This window comes from Arvicanthis niloticus, chromosome 21 (genome assembly GCF_011762505.2).
Source record: "Arvicanthis niloticus isolate mArvNil1 chromosome 21, mArvNil1.pat.X, whole genome shotgun sequence".
NCBI classification, from domain to species: Eukaryota; Metazoa; Chordata; class Mammalia; order Rodentia; family Muridae; genus Arvicanthis; species Arvicanthis niloticus.
The window spans coordinates 28092062-28107687 of NC_047678.1; the positions used below are offsets into that span (position 1 = coordinate 28092062).

Sequence of the window (15626 nt, forward strand, 5' to 3'; positions counted from 1 at the left end):
ATAGTTTAAGCCCTAAGCCAAAAAGGCCAAACCCAGTGAGATTACCTTAGGGGAGTTCAGGCTTCATGCCTACCTTGAAAGTCTGCCGAACCCACAGATGAAAATAACTAAGGGATTCTGCGGACTCCACAATTGAGAAACCTATTTACCCTCTACCCACAACGGAGTTTTGTCCTGGGTGCAATCACCATCATAGCCACATGGTGGCAGCAGAGAACCAACTAATGACTGCTTCCACCTCCAAGTGGATTGGGCAAAACCAACCAAATATGTGTCCTCTCCCACCCCCTCTGCAGCCTCCCCTCCCCCCAAGTGCCCAGAAATGTCTCACAATCTCTGGAGGCAAAACAACATTCACAAGAGCCCCTGTCTGGACGCTGTGTGGAGAGTATTTCAGTTTTCTCTGCATGACTATCTTTAGACATGTTAACCATGGGGAATACTGGAAGGGTGCCATGGTTTGCTTTGTGTTATTTATTCATTTCTGAGCTAGGCAGTCCTACCCTGGGGATGGAGAAAGAGCATAAACTAACTGTTTTGGGAATGTGTATTAAGCCCAAGCTCTTGGTGGCCCATGAGATGCATTTTCCGCAGGCTGGATATAAAAGGCCTTCTTTTATACAATATAGAGAGGATTAGCATGGCCCCTGTGTAAGGATGACTCACAGACCTGTGAAGTCTTCCATATTTTTTGATGATTTTAAATGATGCTTTAAAAAAATCTGGGCATGGTGGCAAACACCTTTAGTCCTAGCACTTGGAAGGCTAAAGCAGGTGGATCTCTGAGTTCGAGGCCAATCTGGTCTACAAAATGAGCTCCAAGACAGCCAGGGCTGCACAGAGAAATCCTGTCTCTAAATAACAAAACAAAACAAACAAGAAAAGGCATCCTAGGATAATACCATCTCAACTATGAAAGGATGAAGGGAGATAAAGCATTCACTCAGGCCATGTTAGAAAGGGGAATCAGGCAGTGAAGTTTGTCCTGGGCGTGGAATAGGAAAGGTAGAATTCCCCAGGCTGGACTGAATCCTCTTAAGCTCCTCCCTCCCCAGCTCTCTTGTCCTCTGCTGCCTTGGGACTCACAACTGCCTATGGCTGCCCTGTGAAGAGCCCTCTAGGGCCCAGGTTCACTGAGCTAAGAAAGCTGCCCGGCTAAGAACATCTCTTCCTGCTCCATTGCCCTCAGGTACTGAGAAAGACCTCTTGCCAAGAGACATCGGCTAAGGCCCAGGTAACAGAGATGGCAAAGCAGAATGGGCTTCACTCACTCACCCATCCTAGGAAGAGGACTCGGGATTCCAACCACCTAGAACTGTTTTCTTGTTTCAGAGACACAGGGTCCACAAAGCAAGGCTCAGAGCAGACCAGAGGTGCCCCAGAAGTCAGAGACCACACCTCTTCCATATTGGGGCACTGAAGGAGAGACATTTACCACACTCACCCTCCCCTCACATGCTGAGGCCACAGTGACAGGATCAGAACCAGAGGACTAGGTCTTCACAAAAGTTGCCTCCAACTATTATCCACCTGGGAGGGGGTGGCATACTCCATTAACCCCTATGGCTCTTGGCAGACAGGACAGGATACAGCATACTTTCTTCTGACACTTCTCAAAATAAGCACATGGAAAGATGGTCTCTGACCACAAAAGGTATGTTTCATGTATTCCTTTCTGGAAACAGCCCCCTACCCCACTCCCCACCCTGCATCACTCTGTCCAGTGCATTCCCGGTCTCAGTTCCCCACAAAGTGAACTGGTGCCTGACAGGTTTTCCTGTGAATGAGGGCCGTGGGGAGAGAGGAGCTAGATTGTCCTGCACCGTTCTAACATCAACCAGGTGGATTGTCGGGGAATAAGATGGTTCAGGAATACTCCTTCCCAGGTCACTCCAACAGATTTCCCACAGCTAGAGTCAGACAGAGCTGGAAAGAAAGCAGGGCCTTCAACAGGGCTCCGCCCGTAGTCCCGCCCCCAGCCCTGCCGCACCCACGGGGCCCACCTCCCTTGGACTTTGATCCAAGTAGCTGTGGCAGAGGCAGCTAGAAGCAGCAGCTGGGGACCCTGGTGAGGTGATCGCGCTATTGCCGTGTCCGTGGGTCCACAGTCAGGTGCTCAGACCTCAGGGCAGGGAGAAAGGCTGGGTTTGCCAGGGACCAGGGTAGTGGGTCAGCTAGCTGCCCGGGGACTTTCAGTACCGCTGCTTAACGCTGGTCTCAGCTCGGACCTTGAATCTGATTCGGTCAAGTCCTCAACCTTCTGGGCTTCCCAAGGGGCCCCAACTCAATGGGGCTGCTTCTGCCGCTGCTACAATCCTCTCTACTGCTGATGCTTCTTTTGCGGCTGCTGGCGGCGTCCACCAACCTGGACTGGCAGTGCCCACGAATACCCTTCGCAGCCTCCCGAGACTTCAGTGTTAAGTATGTGGTACCCAGTTTCTCCGCGGGGGGCCGGGTACAGGCCATGACAGCCTACGAGGACAGTAAAAATAGTGCGGTGTTTGTGGCCACACGCAATTGCCTGCACGTGCTTGGACCTGACCTGCAGTATATAGAGAACCTGACCACTGGCCCTATCGGAGACCCTGGCTGCCAGACTTGTGAGAGCTGTGGTCCAGGCCTTCATGGACCACCAAAGGACACAGACACACTGGTGCTAGTGATGGAACCGGGTTTGCCAGCCCTCGTCAGCTGTGGCTCAACCCTACAGGGCCGCTGCTTCCTGCATGAGCTAGAGCCTCGGGGGAAAGCCCTGCACTTAGCAGCTCCAGCCTGCCTCTTCTCAGCAAACAATAACAAGCCTGAGGCCTGCACAGACTGTGTGGCTAGCCCCCTGGGCACTCGTGTGACTGTGGTGGAGCAGGGCCATGCTTCCTACTTCTATGTGGCATCTTCACTAGACCCAGAGTTGGCCGCTAGCTTTAGCCCACGCTCAGTGTCCATCCGTCGTCTAAAATCTGATACTTCTGGATTCCAACCAGGTTTTCCGTCGCTGTCTGTGCTGCCCAAGTATTTGGCCTCCTACCTCATCAAATACGTGTACAGCTTCCACTCAGGAGACTTTGTCTACTTTCTGACTGTACAACCCATCAGTGTCACAAGCCCTCCCAGTGCCTTGCAAACACGTCTGGTCCGGCTCAATGCTGTAGAGCCAGAGATTGGTGACTACCGGGAGCTGGTCTTGGACTGTCATTTTGCACCTAAACGCCGGAGACGCAGTGGAGCCCCAGAGAGCATACAGCCCTTCCCAGTGCTTCAGGCAGCCCATGCTGCTCCAGTGGATGCCAAGCTGGCTGTGGACCTGAACATTCTAGAGGGCCAGGAAGTGCTTTTTGGGGTCTTCGCGGCTGTCAAAGATGGTGGCTCTGGCATGGGTCCCAAGTCTGTTGTATGTGCCTTCCCCATTTACCGTCTGAACATCCTGATTGAAGAGGGTGTAGAACGTTGCTGCCACTCTTCAAATTCTTCTTCCCCCTTGTCGAGAGGCCTTGACTTCTTCCAGATGCCCAGTTTTTGTCCTAATCCGGTGAGCAGAAAGAGCGGGCCCCTGACCTGTGAGTACCCCGTGGAGCTGAATCCGGGCCATTTCCTTGCTATTTCTGAAAGGGCCTGGGTGGGAGAAGGTAGTGGGGGAAGGCAAACAAATTAGCAGCCATCTAGAAGCTCACCAAGCATGAGGCTGTCACCCTCCCTGCCATCTGATTCTCTAAGGTAGTTTCCGTGGTTGTGTGAGGAGAAGCGTATAGTTATCTCTATCGGCACAGCTTCCAAATTCCCCTCCAACCTGTCCATCTCCTAGACCCTCAGAGAGACAGAGAAAAATATATACAAAGGCAAAACCACATGGGCAGCTTCTCACAAACACAAGGGTTCACAGCTGCTTGCCCACATAGTTTCACTTTTCTATGAAGACACTGCTTTGCTCTGCTTTCCAAAGAGAGGTTGGCAGGGTTGCCAGAGAACTCCTCTCCGCCCCAGCCTCAACTCCGTCAGGTTTCAGGGAACCCTGGAAGTCCCGGGGCTTGTTAGGGAGCCTGTATGATCTGTGATTTACTAACCCATTCTCCACACAGTCATTACAGGAAAAATCTGGGACATAGTGGAAAGGCAGTTTTAGCTCGGCTCCAGAAAGTTCTGGGAAGCCTCACCCCAGTCTTGTGCAAGCAACAATAAGCAACTGACGATGAATAAAGGCGTGGGAGGGGATGGGATTGGTACACCCTGGACTTTTTGTCACTGTAGCCAAGGCCCTGCCCCAGGTAGGAGGTCTCATAGCTGGTAGTGTAGCATGTTAGGAAGAACAGAAGAAACAAACAGGAAACAGAATGTCTTTAAACTGCTACTGAGGGGCTAAGGGCTTAACTTAGCGGTAACCTCCTTGCAGCCAGTCAGATAGTCTCATTTAAGACTGTTGAGAGGTTAGTGGGGAAAGTTAGGTGGAGCATTGGATGAGTGGCCTTCAATTACTCTAGCTCACAGTCACATTCTTGGAGTCTCTGGCCACCCAGTGCCCTTGGCTATGCTGTGACAATTTTTTGTTTGCCACTCCCCCAACACCCCTGTTGGCCATACTAGGAATTGGGGTTTGAGCCTAGGGGCTCACACCTGCTAGTCAAATGCTCTACCACTGAGCTGTATCTCCAGCCCCTATATTAAAATTATCTCTCCCTTGATGATTTTAATTTTGAAACAGTCTCACTAAAGTTGCCCAGGCTGGCCTTGAACTCATTCTCTAAGCCCAATTCATTCTTAAACCTGTAATCCTCCTGCTTCAGCCTCTGGAGGAGGGAGGTTCTTGGTCGTGTGCCACAGGCCTGGCTGTGGCTGTGATACTCTTGACTCGTTTGTTTCCAGCTTCTGTTAGTGGAGGTGTGAAATTTACAGCCAGTGTTGCAGTCAAAAGTCATTTTTCTTTAAAACTTGAAGGACCAAATCCAGGGCCTCACACATGCTAAGCCTCTACCACGCCTTTAGCCCCTCACCCTCAGCTGAGTGTATTTAGATTGAGAAGTCCTACGAGCAAGAACATTCGGTCTGAACCTAGACAGGAAAGCAGAATGTCTCCCAGATTAACTAATGGCAAGTGGATTGTGACTGCATTGTGCCAGGCACCAGGAGAACTAATCTTGGGCCCTGCCTATAGGCTCTAGGTATGGAGGTACGCCAAGTCTCTGAAGATAAGTAAATCAGTGTTTGTCTAGTGTGTTTAAGTACCAAACCACTGTAGCACCAGCCTCTGTGTATACAAAGAATGGTTTATCTAAACACTCCTGTCTGGATTCAGATTGAGTGTGGGGCATCTCTGAGGATTGGGACACTGAAGGCAAGTGTTTTCAGGGATAGGAACCTTAGTTAATCCTAGGACCCAAATAGAAGACCCCAGGGTGTAGAGGCAAGCAAGCAAGAACGTGTGCTTACCTGAGCTACTAACTCCTTAACACCAGAGCCCCACCTGTGCCTGAGTCACGGTGAAAACAGTTGGCAAGCTTCTGGCTAGGGCCAGGCCCCTTTCCTTCTCAAGTTATGACAAGGTTCCAGGCCCCACCCAAGCAAGATATAGATCCAGATAAGGTGGGGTGTCTAGACTCAACATTACTTCCTCTTGTCCCTCCCCATCTCAGGTTCTGCTTACCACTGAGGTCCAGGAATGGGTTAAATCTGTGTGACCTGAAGGAGGTTCTAAACGCCAAGGGCTCTCCTGGCCCCTTTTTGTGCCTCTAACCCAGTCCCAGCTCTTAAATACATACACTGGCTTCCTACTTTCCCAGGACCATTCACAACTCTGGCCTAAGAGTTTACAACCCCCAACACTCCTGGCTAAAAGCCAGGGAGAGGTTTGCATCTTCCAAACTTCTGAGGCTTAATTTGCCATTCAGGTCATAGGGCCTTGTATTATTATTATTGTTGTTGTTGTCGTTGTTGTTGTTGTACCTGAGGGAGGTGTAGGAAGGAACTATGGAGTCCCAGGGGTAGGAACAATGTTGCCAACCTTGAGAAGCCACTTACCTCAGAATTCAGTCCCCTACATAAGTAGGGAAACTGAAGGTGGGGGGGCACATTTGCTAAGATGCAAGCACAGAGGCAGAGTAGAGCCAACAGCCAGTGAGAGAGTACCCTGGATCTTGAAGGGTTTTGTGAAACCTTGGATAAATGAATAGATATGGGGATGGGTTGGGTCTACAAGACTCCATAATGAGTCACCAGACTGGACATAGCAAGGTAAGGCATGAAGTAGGGGATCTGGCTTTCTAGACTGGGACTCCTTTCTTCCCTGCCCTTGCTATCTCCAGGAGCCTACGGGCATGGTGGTAGTAGACAAAGGGCAGGCTCTGGCCCTCCTCTAGTCAAGCACAGTGAGCAATGCAGTTTGGGATTGCTGATATACTAACAAAAGCCCCCAAGAGTCAATGCCCAGGCCTGGCCCCTGACTCTCCTCCCCGCCTTTGCCTTTGCCCAGCCTGGTGGAGAGGCCTCCAGTCCCAGCTCCCGTTGCCACTACTTCCCTTTAATGGTCTATGACAGCTTCACACGTGTGGATCTCTTCAATGGACTGCTAGGATCAGTGAAGGTCACTGCACTGCATGTGACACGCCTTGGCAATGTTACAGTGGCCCACATGGGCACTGCAGATGGCCGTGTCCTACAGGTAGGTCCTTTACCCCACAATCATCTGGTCCTGCATTCCTGTCCCCTGCCCCTGCTATTTTTCTCATAGCTGACCTGTCACAGGTGGAGATAGCCAGGTCACTCAACTACTTGTTGTATGTGTCCAACTTCTCCCTGGGCAACAGCGGACAGCCTGTTCATCGGGACGTCAGTCGCCTTGGGAATGACCTACTCTTTGCCTCTGGGAACCAGGTGAGGTGTGCAGGGTCAGGACTTAGGGTTTGGGGTAATGGGAGTTACAAGAGACATTGATAGGAAGACCCTACCTTTCTAATCTATAAAGAAACCAGGAGGACCGACAGGGCCCAGTTCCCACTTTAGCCATCCCTGACCCACCTGTTTGTTGCCCTAAGGTCTTCAAGGTGCCCATCCAGGGCCCTGGCTGTCGTCATTTTCTCACCTGTTGGCGTTGCCTGAGAGCACAGCGCTTCATGGGATGTGGCTGGTGTGGGGACCGGTGTGGCCGGCAGAAGGAGTGTCCAGGCTCCTGGCAACAGGACCACTGTCCACCTGAGATCAGTGAGGTACAGCTTCCCCCAGCAGGGCACAGTAACCATGGGACAAGCAGGGCGAAGTGAGGTGGGGGTGTCAAAAAGTCCTGATCACAATCTACCTCAGGTCTGACATGCTCAGAAGGAGGGCATCCTTGTCAGAGGGGATGACACATGAGAAACTTGGGAGGTAGGAAAAGTCTGATGAGGGCTAGCAGGTGACCCAGAATGGCTGGAGTGCAAGATATGTAAGGGATATGACAGGGGACTCTTGGGGAAGGAGGTGGGGCTGAGAGTCCAACCTCGCACAAACCCCTGGCCTATTCTCTCCATTTCAGTTCTATCCTCATAGCGGCCCTCTAAGAGGCACGACGAGACTTACCCTATGTGGCTCCAACTTCTACCTGCGACCCGATGGTGTGTTACCTGAGGGAACACACCAGATCACTGTGGGCCAAAGTCCCTGCCGACTGCTGCCTAAGGACTCTTCAAGCCATAGGTATAACATGGTCCCTGCCTTTCTTATCCCTGATGAGCGTGACCAAGCGTCCCCTCATTTGTGAGACCCTGTTCTGTGAAGGATATGAGACAAGCTATAATGGCTCTGGCTTCTTGAGTCTGAGATATCTCTGTCTCTTTTTGAGCATGTGTGTGTTCTACTTGTCCGTTTAGCTGTAGACTAGACAAGGTTAGCCCACTCAATACTGTCCCACTCAGTCTTGTCCGCCTTCAGAAGAGGGCATGGGTGGAGATGCTACTCTGAGGTTCAGAGAAGCCTCATGACTTATGGCAAGCATGTAGCCAGCCCTACACGATTCCCGACATGGTGCCCTTCCTGGTGTCCCAGGCCAAGGTCCCACAAGGAATTCATAGAGGAGCTTGAATGTGAGCTGGAGCCCCTGGTCACCCAGGCAGTGGGAACTACAAACATCAGCCTTCTCATCACTGACATGCCAGCAGGCAAGCACTTCCGAGTGGAAGGCATCTCTGTGCAGGAAGGCTTCTCTTTCATGGTGAGGCCACATTGACTGGTCTTTGCCCTTGGTCAGTAGGTGGTACAAGAAGGGTGGGCTTGGAATGAATGGTTTGTTTCAGCTGAGCCATTTCCACATCCTCTCAGGAGCCAGTACTGACATCAATAAAACCTGACTTTGGCCCACGGGCTGGGGGTACTTATCTCACCCTCGAAGGCCAGAGCCTGTCTATCGGCACTAGCCGAGCTGTGTTGGTCAATGGAACGCAGTGCCGGCTGGAACAGTAAGTGTTATCAGGTAAAATTATGGGAAGCCACAGGACCCTACCCTTCATGAGACTCCAACTGGTATCTGCATTCTGAGGTGGCCTGATGTTTGAGGGAATCTATTAGGTTCCTCCTGGCTGCTGCCTAAGGTCTCCTCAAGTCTCAGGTACAACAGAGTCCCTATGTTCCCTGTCCCCGACGTAGACAACCAAGCAACCCCTTCCTCATGAGACACCCAGGGAGCCTCACCAGGTGGGTACCTAGTTACTGCCTGCCGTTGTGGAGAGAAGAGAGTCACATGGCCAATGTAGGGATCACTAAGAGGGATCTGCCGTCCCCTCCAACCCAGAGACAAGAGAGCCCACCACAGAGGCCACTGTCTTTGGTCAAGGAGACAGGAACTTGTTACTTCTCTGCCTTCTTGAAGGTCTTACTAGGAGCATCCTATCGCCAGTCCCATGGAGTGTAGATGAATGGGAAAGACAGCCAGCAGAGGAAGTAGAAGGGATTAGTAAACCCCGAAGGAGGTGAACCTGCTCATCCTAAAATGGTGTCCCTGTGCCCAATCCCTCATTCCTGCAGGGTCAGTGAGGAGCAGATCATCTGTGTCACACCTCCTGGAGCTGGCATAGCCAGGGTCCCTCTTCATCTGCAAATAGGGGGTGCTGAGGTGCCTGGCTCCTGGACCTTTCACTACAAGGAAGACCCTATTGTGTTGGACGTCAGTCCCAAGTGTGGCTACAGGTAAGTTCCACCTCTCTGACTACTTTGGCCTCCAGGAAATGAGAGCGTGAGCTCCCGGAGTCCTCTAAACCCACCACCCTACCCTTTCACAGTGGCTCTCATGTCATGATCCATGGCCAGCATCTGACTTCAGCATGGCACCTAGCACTATCATTCCATGATGGTCAAAGTACAGTGAAGAGCAGGGTGAGCAGAACGGGTGATGACCAGGAGGGAGGAAAGCTGGACCAGTTGCCTGATGTCCAACTTCACCTCACACTGGGCTGAGGAGATTGGAGCAGCCAGGGGTTGGCCAATTGCCTAACTACTTTCATGCTTGTCTCAGCAGTGTGCAGGGCAGTTTCTGGAACAGAGGCTTCAGTGTCACCTGCCTGCATATGTGGTCCGAAACCCTCAGGGGTGGGCAACAGGGAATCTGAGCGTCTGGGGGGATGGAGCCGCTGGCTTCACGCTGCCTGGTTTTCGCTTCCTGCCCCCACCCAGTCTACCCAGAGCTGGTCTGGTCCAGCTGAAGCCTGAAGAGCATTCAGTTAAGGTTGAGGTAGGTTTAAAGAGGAAGAGAGGGACAGCAGAAGATGAGAAGGTAGAGTCCAGTCTCTGACTGATACCTGTGTCTGTCACTGCAGCATATTGGGCTGGGCGCTGTGGCAGACTGCGTGACTGTGAACATGACCGTGGGTGGTGAGGTCTGCCAACATGAACTCCGGGGAGATATGGTGATCTGCCCCCTGCCCCCTTCCCTGCAACTTGGCAAGGATGGTGTCCCATTGCAAGTAGGTGACACAGCTGGCCCTCTCAAGAAACCATGACCTGAGGAGCTGCTGCACTCCGGACTCAAATTGCCATCTGCTTTCAGGTCTGTGTAGATGGTGGGTGTCACATCCTGGGCCAAGTGGTTCGGTCAGGCCCAGGCAGGGCCTCACAGGGAACACTCCTTATTGCTCTTCTGGCCTTGATCCTGCTTGTGGCTGTGCTGGCCATGGCACTGTTCTTTAACTCCCGAAGACGGAAAAAGCAGCGAGGTGAGCTCCCGATATCTTACGTCCATCTAGAGTAAGCCTAACAGTAGACTCCCCCAAAACAGTAGCATCTTCAATCTCCAGACTGTGGGGGTCTCCCACAAGTCCTCAATGGGACTTGGTCCCCAGGAATGTGGAGAGGCTCACCACCATGGGCTGTCTTTCCACAGTCCTTGCCCCCAACATGGATGACCTGGTGGCATCCCCGGATTCCTCTCCCAGAGCCATGTCGCTGTCTGTATTTCGCTGTGGCTCTGACTACAGAAGTGGCCTTGGTGAGATGGTGGGGGGCGGTAGACACCAGGGCCTGCCCCTCCCAACAGGTGCTCCTCCTCCCCCTGTACAAAACTCTCTGACATTGATGGTACAGCTTCTGGAACTCCCAACCATGAAGAATCTTCAGGAAGTAGGGATGGGACAAGTGTCCCACTGCTGCTGCGGACAGAGTCTATCCGGCTCCAGGATCTGGATAGGACGCTCCTAGCCGAGGTCAAGGACGTACTGATTCCCCATGAGCAAGTGGTTGTCCATTCTGACCAGGTCATCGGCAAAGGTATGGAGGATAGATTGGGAGATGGGGCAGGGGCATAGGAGAAGCATGCACAGTTGGAGCAGTCCCCACATTGACCCACTCACTAACTTGTGCGACCTCGAGGCTACCAAACTTCTGAGCCTCCATATGGTTATCTTTGGGAAGGAGGTTTTGGAGAATTTGCTCTTCGGTGGCTTCTGGTGTGGAAAGTGGGTATCAAGGACTGTAAATGACCCCACTATTGGGCTGCCACTTGTTTTTAATGTCACATTGGCCAATTTGGGGTTGTGAGGTTGCTAGTTATAAAGGGCATGCAGTGAGTCTGGGTACCGAATCCTTCTTTACCATCTTGCTCTCTCTAGGGCACTTTGGTGTTGTCTACCATGGAGAATACACAGACAAGGCACAGAATCAGACCCACTGTGCCATCAAGTCTCTGAGTCGTAAGCAAGGCATAGGCTGGGTGGGTAGAAGGGTGACCTCAGGCTGCAGATCCTTTGTTCCTGCTAGGCTGCCACTTAATTAAGTGAACCGAGGGTGGAACCCCCCCCGCACCCCCACATTGTCCCATCTGACCCTTGTAAAGGACCTTCTTGCCCTTGGCCTGACCTATGCTTCTCCACAGGCATCACTGAGGTACAGGAGGTGGAGGCTTTCCTGCGGGAGGGGCTGCTCATGCGTGGCCTACATCACCCGAACATTCTGGCTCTCATTGGTATCATGCTACCCCCAGAGGGGCTTCCCCTGGTGCTGCTGCCCTATATGCGCCACGGCGACCTGCTTCGTTTCATCCGATCCCCTCAGAGGGTCAGTGCTCAGTGTCCAGAGTGGGAGGTGTCAGCCAGCACCCACCTCTGCTTATGCTCACCAGTCTCCTTGTGCCCCCAGAACCCCACTGTGAAGGACCTCATCAGCTTTGGCCTGCAGGTAGCCTGTGGCATGGAGTACCTGGCAGAGCAGAAGTTTGTGCACAGAGACCTGGCTGCTAGGAACTGCATGTGAGTGGCTCAAGTAACTGGGGTGAAGCAAACGGGCAGGTTATGAGGATCTGCAACAGCTAAAGGCCACCTTGAGGGAGGACTCGGCCTTTGCTCTGCAGCCGTAGGCACTTTCTGTTTTTCTGGCATAGGGTTAGACACTGTGGTTCTTAAGGCCTTCGGAGGGTTTGGAATAGGTAGGCATGAGACCTGGTAAGACATCAGTTCTTAGGCAGGTGCCCTGCCACTGAGCTACACAGCCCCAGCTGGGTTCCAGTTTGATGTGTGACTCCTTCTCAGGTTGGACGAGTCATTTACAGTCAAGGTGGCTGACTTTGGTCTGGCACGTGGCATCCTAGACAAGGAATACTATAGCGTTCGCCAACAGCGCCATGCTCGCCTACCTGTCAAGTGGATGGCACTGGAGAGCCTTCAGACCTACAGATTTACCACCAAGTCCGATGTGGTAAGGTACCCTCTGCTCCAGGTCTGCTTGACCTCCGCGCCTTAGAGTATTTTGCCTTGCTTCTTCATGATCTGAGCACAGAGACCCCCCAAGTTAGGCAACCCCCATACCTCATTTGCCTTGGACAAATATGAAATAGGATCTGGTGCCTGCCAGGACAAAAGTTTGTGAATGTATTGGTTTGGTTCCTTATGAGTAATCCGGGGCTTGCAACTCTGAAGCTGTGAGCGCTGGGGAGGAAACTTGTATGCTATTGAGGAATGAACTCTGGGCAGAGGGGTTCGAGTGTCCCGTATTTCCAGTGAAGGACTCTGAGAAGTGGAAGACATGGGGGACCCACCTGCCCCCCAAACTTGGGGTGATCATTTGAATCAGTCTCCTCACTTTTCTCCAACAGTGGTCATTCGGTGTGCTGCTGTGGGAGCTCCTAACACGGGGTGCCCCACCCTACCCCCATATCGATCCCTTCGACCTCTCTCACTTCCTGGCTCAGGGCCGCCGCCTGCCTCAGCCTGAGTATTGTCCTGATTCACTGTGAGTATGTGAAAGGGAGTGGGGTGGGGCAAGGCTGGACTCCAGACATGAGGAGGGGGCAACAGACCAAGCTCCCACCTGGTTTTTTGTCTGATCCTTCCGTTGATCAGGAAATGGAGTCTCTCTGGGACTCAGTTTACTCATCTGTGTACCAGTTCCACCCCCATGCAAGGAAGAACTCTGAGAGGACCTCACAGTTGCCATGGTAACAGCATTCCAACTCAGAGTCTGTGTTGAGGCCAGTGCTTTAGTTTTCCAGATCTCTTTTCCCACCCGACTCCTGCAAAGGGAGAGGGGCTGTTTTCCATCTCTGCCACTCCTTTAACCTCAAAGAAAGGTTCTGCCGGCTCCCACACCAGCCCTCCACATCTCTGTCAAGGCCTTTTTTTTTTCACTGCATGTAGTTCAGACTCCTCATTCCTAAGGGATGGCAGCAGCTGTGTCATCAGTGCCCGTGGGGTAGGTTTGACTCCCTAATCAGCAGGCATACCTCAGCTGTGCTCAGGTCTGCATGCTTAGAACAGGGAGAACCAGGTCACAGGTAGAGCAGCTGATGACTCCTGTCCCGGGCTGTGCTCCAGAAAGGGAATGAGTAGCTCTTTCTTACAGCTCTCCCCATCTTGGCCTTGACCTTTCTATCATCTGTTTTACTAATATATATATAGTTTGAAGTATGGAAATTAACTTCTCTGCCTGCCTGCATCTAAGACAGACTCTCTGAATAGATTAGGGTGGGGGTTTCTACATGGTAGGGCTTCAGTGGTAGGTTTGGGGGTTGGGGTGGGGGTGGGGGGAGAAACAGGGCTTGTCAGAGGGATAAGGCAGTTGTGATGCATGGGAGGGGTGGAGCTCATTCTATAGGACTGTTGGAGTTGGGCTGGCCCTGCAGTTTTTTCTGAAATTGAGACCAAGGGGCCAGGTCTCTATCCCAGGCATTAGTCAGTGGTCATGGGCAGTCTCCTGTGAGCAGATGTGAGATTGGGCAAGATATGTTCCCATCTGCCTAGAGAAGGCTTAAGCTGGGTTGAAGAGATGGCTCAGTGGTTAAGAACAATGACTGCTCTTCCAGAGGTCCTGAGTTCAATTCCCAGCAACCACATGGTGGCTCATAACTATCTGTAATGGGATCTGATACCCTCTTCTGGTGTGCATGAAGACAGCTACAGTGTACTCATATACATAAAATAAATAAAATGTTTTTTTTTTTTAAAGGAAGGCTTAAGCTAAGAGCATCCAACATGTAACACTCTCAGCCACTGACAAAATGAAAGAGATCCAGGTGGCACAGTGCAGAGTGCACTCATCAGGGAGAGCCCCCTATCCTGGCTGGGCTCCATTTTGTTCAACTGTAAAGTGGGTATTATAACATTCCCCTCAGAGAGTTGGAGACATGTATAAGATACTGCGCACAGACATCTAGACTGTAATTCCAGGCAGGATGCCATCCCTATGACAACAAGGCACGCTCTAGGATGCAGCAGAGCAGGCTGGCTTACTGCTTCAGAGCCTCAGCTTCAGTCCACTGTAGGGCTGCCCACAGGCTTCTCTTCCGGTCCCCATTTAAATTCTTCCAGGACTGTTTCACTGCTGAGTTTTTTGTTTGCTTGTTTTTTGTTTTGTTTTGTTTTTGTTTTTAAGACTAGGTCTCTGTGGTAGTCCAGGCTAGCCTTGAATGCAGGCTAATTCTCTTGCTTCAGCCTTCCAAGCCCTGGGATTAAAGGCTTCAGTTTCACTGGGCTCAGTATATGTTTGTTGGTTTGTTTTGGAGACAGGGTACCACTGTGTAGCACTGGCTATCCTAGAACTCACTATGTAGACCAGGCTAGTCTCAAACTCTTTATGTAGCTCAAGCTGATCTTGAACTCCTAATCCTGATCTTCCTCCCTCCACTTCCCAAGTGCTAGAACTGAGGGTGTGTGCCACCATGCCTGACACTCTATGCAGGGTTTAATCTTCCTTTTATAGCCTATCTGGAAGAGGTGTGATGATCCTGTTAGCTCCTGAGCCTCTTAGCCATGTGCTGAGGCCTTCACACATTTACCCTGTGAACCTAGTGCTGTGATTAGAGGAGACCATTTGTGAGGAGAGGAGACAGTGGTGTCCGGATGGGGCTCTAGGCCCTGCCATGTGTCTTCATCTCTATTTTGTTCAACAGGGATCGGGCTGCCCAGAACCCACGGGTAGGAGTATACCCTATACCTGATGTCCCTCATCTTACAGGTACCAGGTGATGCTTCGATGCTGGGAGGCTGACCCAGCAGCACGACCCACCTTCAGAGCCCTAGTGCTAGAAGTAAAGCAGGTAGTAGCCTCACTGCTTGGGGACCACTACGTGCAGCTGACCGCAGCTTATGTGAACATAGGCCCTGGAGCAGTGGATGATGGGAGTGTGCTTTCGGAGCAGGTGCAGTCCTTGCCTCAGCATCACAGGAGTACATCAAGGCCCCGGCCTCTCTCAGAGCCACCTCTGCCCACTTGACCAAAGCCCTAAGTGGGCCACAGAAACTAGACCTGCTAAGTGGCCTTGAGCTAATCCCAAGCTGCCTCTGGGCCTATGACAAGCCTCAGCAGGTAAAACTCCACTCTTTAACTTTCTGAGGCTACTGAAGGTGAGAAACAGGGCCCGTATGAGCCCCTCATTCCAGCATGAGTCGGTGTAATCTTTGTAACATGTATTTATGTAATGTCCGTTTTGTACCTGTTTCTGAATACGGAGGATCCAGCAGTGATCACAAAGATACTACAGTGTAAAACACTATAAACAAACAAACAAATAAATAAATATTCAAGCACAAGTTATGGTGCACGCTGTGAAAGAAAGGTACATTGAGGGAATGTGGGATTGCTTTGGAGAGATGGCTAGAGTGGTGAGGGAAGACTCCCAGGAGGTGATAGTTTTGCTGCAGCTCTTCAGGTGGGGATAATCTATTAGAAGCTGGATTTGGGTTAGACATTTT

General features: G+C 51.6%; 1 protein-coding gene and 1 non-coding gene across 5 annotated transcripts; both read left to right on the forward strand.

The window, feature by feature from the left end:
- The first annotated feature begins 582 nt into the window (after positions 1 to 582).
- On the forward strand, positions 583 to 692 carry LOC117693902 (U6 spliceosomal RNA). The gene has a single exon (XR_004604493.1). It is a non-coding gene; the product is annotated as a U6 spliceosomal RNA (small nuclear RNA).
- A 542-nt stretch (positions 693 to 1234) lies between these two features.
- On the forward strand, positions 1235 to 15464 carry Mst1r (macrophage stimulating 1 receptor). Of its 4 annotated transcripts, XM_076917605.1 has the most exons (21): positions 1235 to 3526; positions 6458 to 6646; positions 6730 to 6858; positions 7020 to 7190; positions 7496 to 7656; positions 8005 to 8170; positions 8278 to 8414; positions 8980 to 9141; positions 9234 to 9327; positions 9467 to 9682; positions 9768 to 9914; positions 9998 to 10163; positions 10331 to 10435; positions 10531 to 10713; positions 11055 to 11135; positions 11318 to 11499; positions 11581 to 11690; positions 11970 to 12135; positions 12533 to 12669; positions 12780 to 12874; positions 14890 to 15037. In XM_076917605.1, the coding sequence occupies exons 1-21, from the start codon at positions 2288 to 2290 to the stop codon at positions 14898 to 14900; spliced, it is 4047 nt and encodes a 1348-aa protein (XP_076773720.1). In that variant the 5' UTR covers positions 1235 to 2287; the 3' UTR covers positions 14901 to 15037. The 4 variants fall into 4 exon arrangements, with proteins under 4 accessions (XP_076773720.1, XP_076773719.1, XP_034340316.1 ...); XM_076917604.1 differs by lacking the exon at positions 14890 to 15037 and having other exon boundaries at positions 12780 to 13424; XM_034484425.2 differs by lacking the exon at positions 12780 to 12874 and having other exon boundaries at positions 1240 to 3526; positions 14890 to 15464.
- The last annotated feature ends 162 nt before the right edge of the window (positions 15465 to 15626 follow it).

Bases quoted from the DNA above. Each gene is read 5' to 3' on its own strand.
- Mst1r (XM_034484425.2), top strand. From the start codon at position 2,288: ATGGGGCTGCTTCTGCCGCTGCTACAATCCTCTCTACTGCTGATGCTT. The intron at 3,527-6,457 runs GTGAGCAGAAAG...GCCTTTGCCCAG, and splicing joins CCAGTTTTTGTCCTAATCCG to CCTGGTGGAGAGGCCTCCAG. The intron at 8,171-8,277 runs GTGAGGCCACAT...ACATCCTCTCAG, and splicing joins AGGAAGGCTTCTCTTTCATG to GAGCCAGTACTGACATCAAT.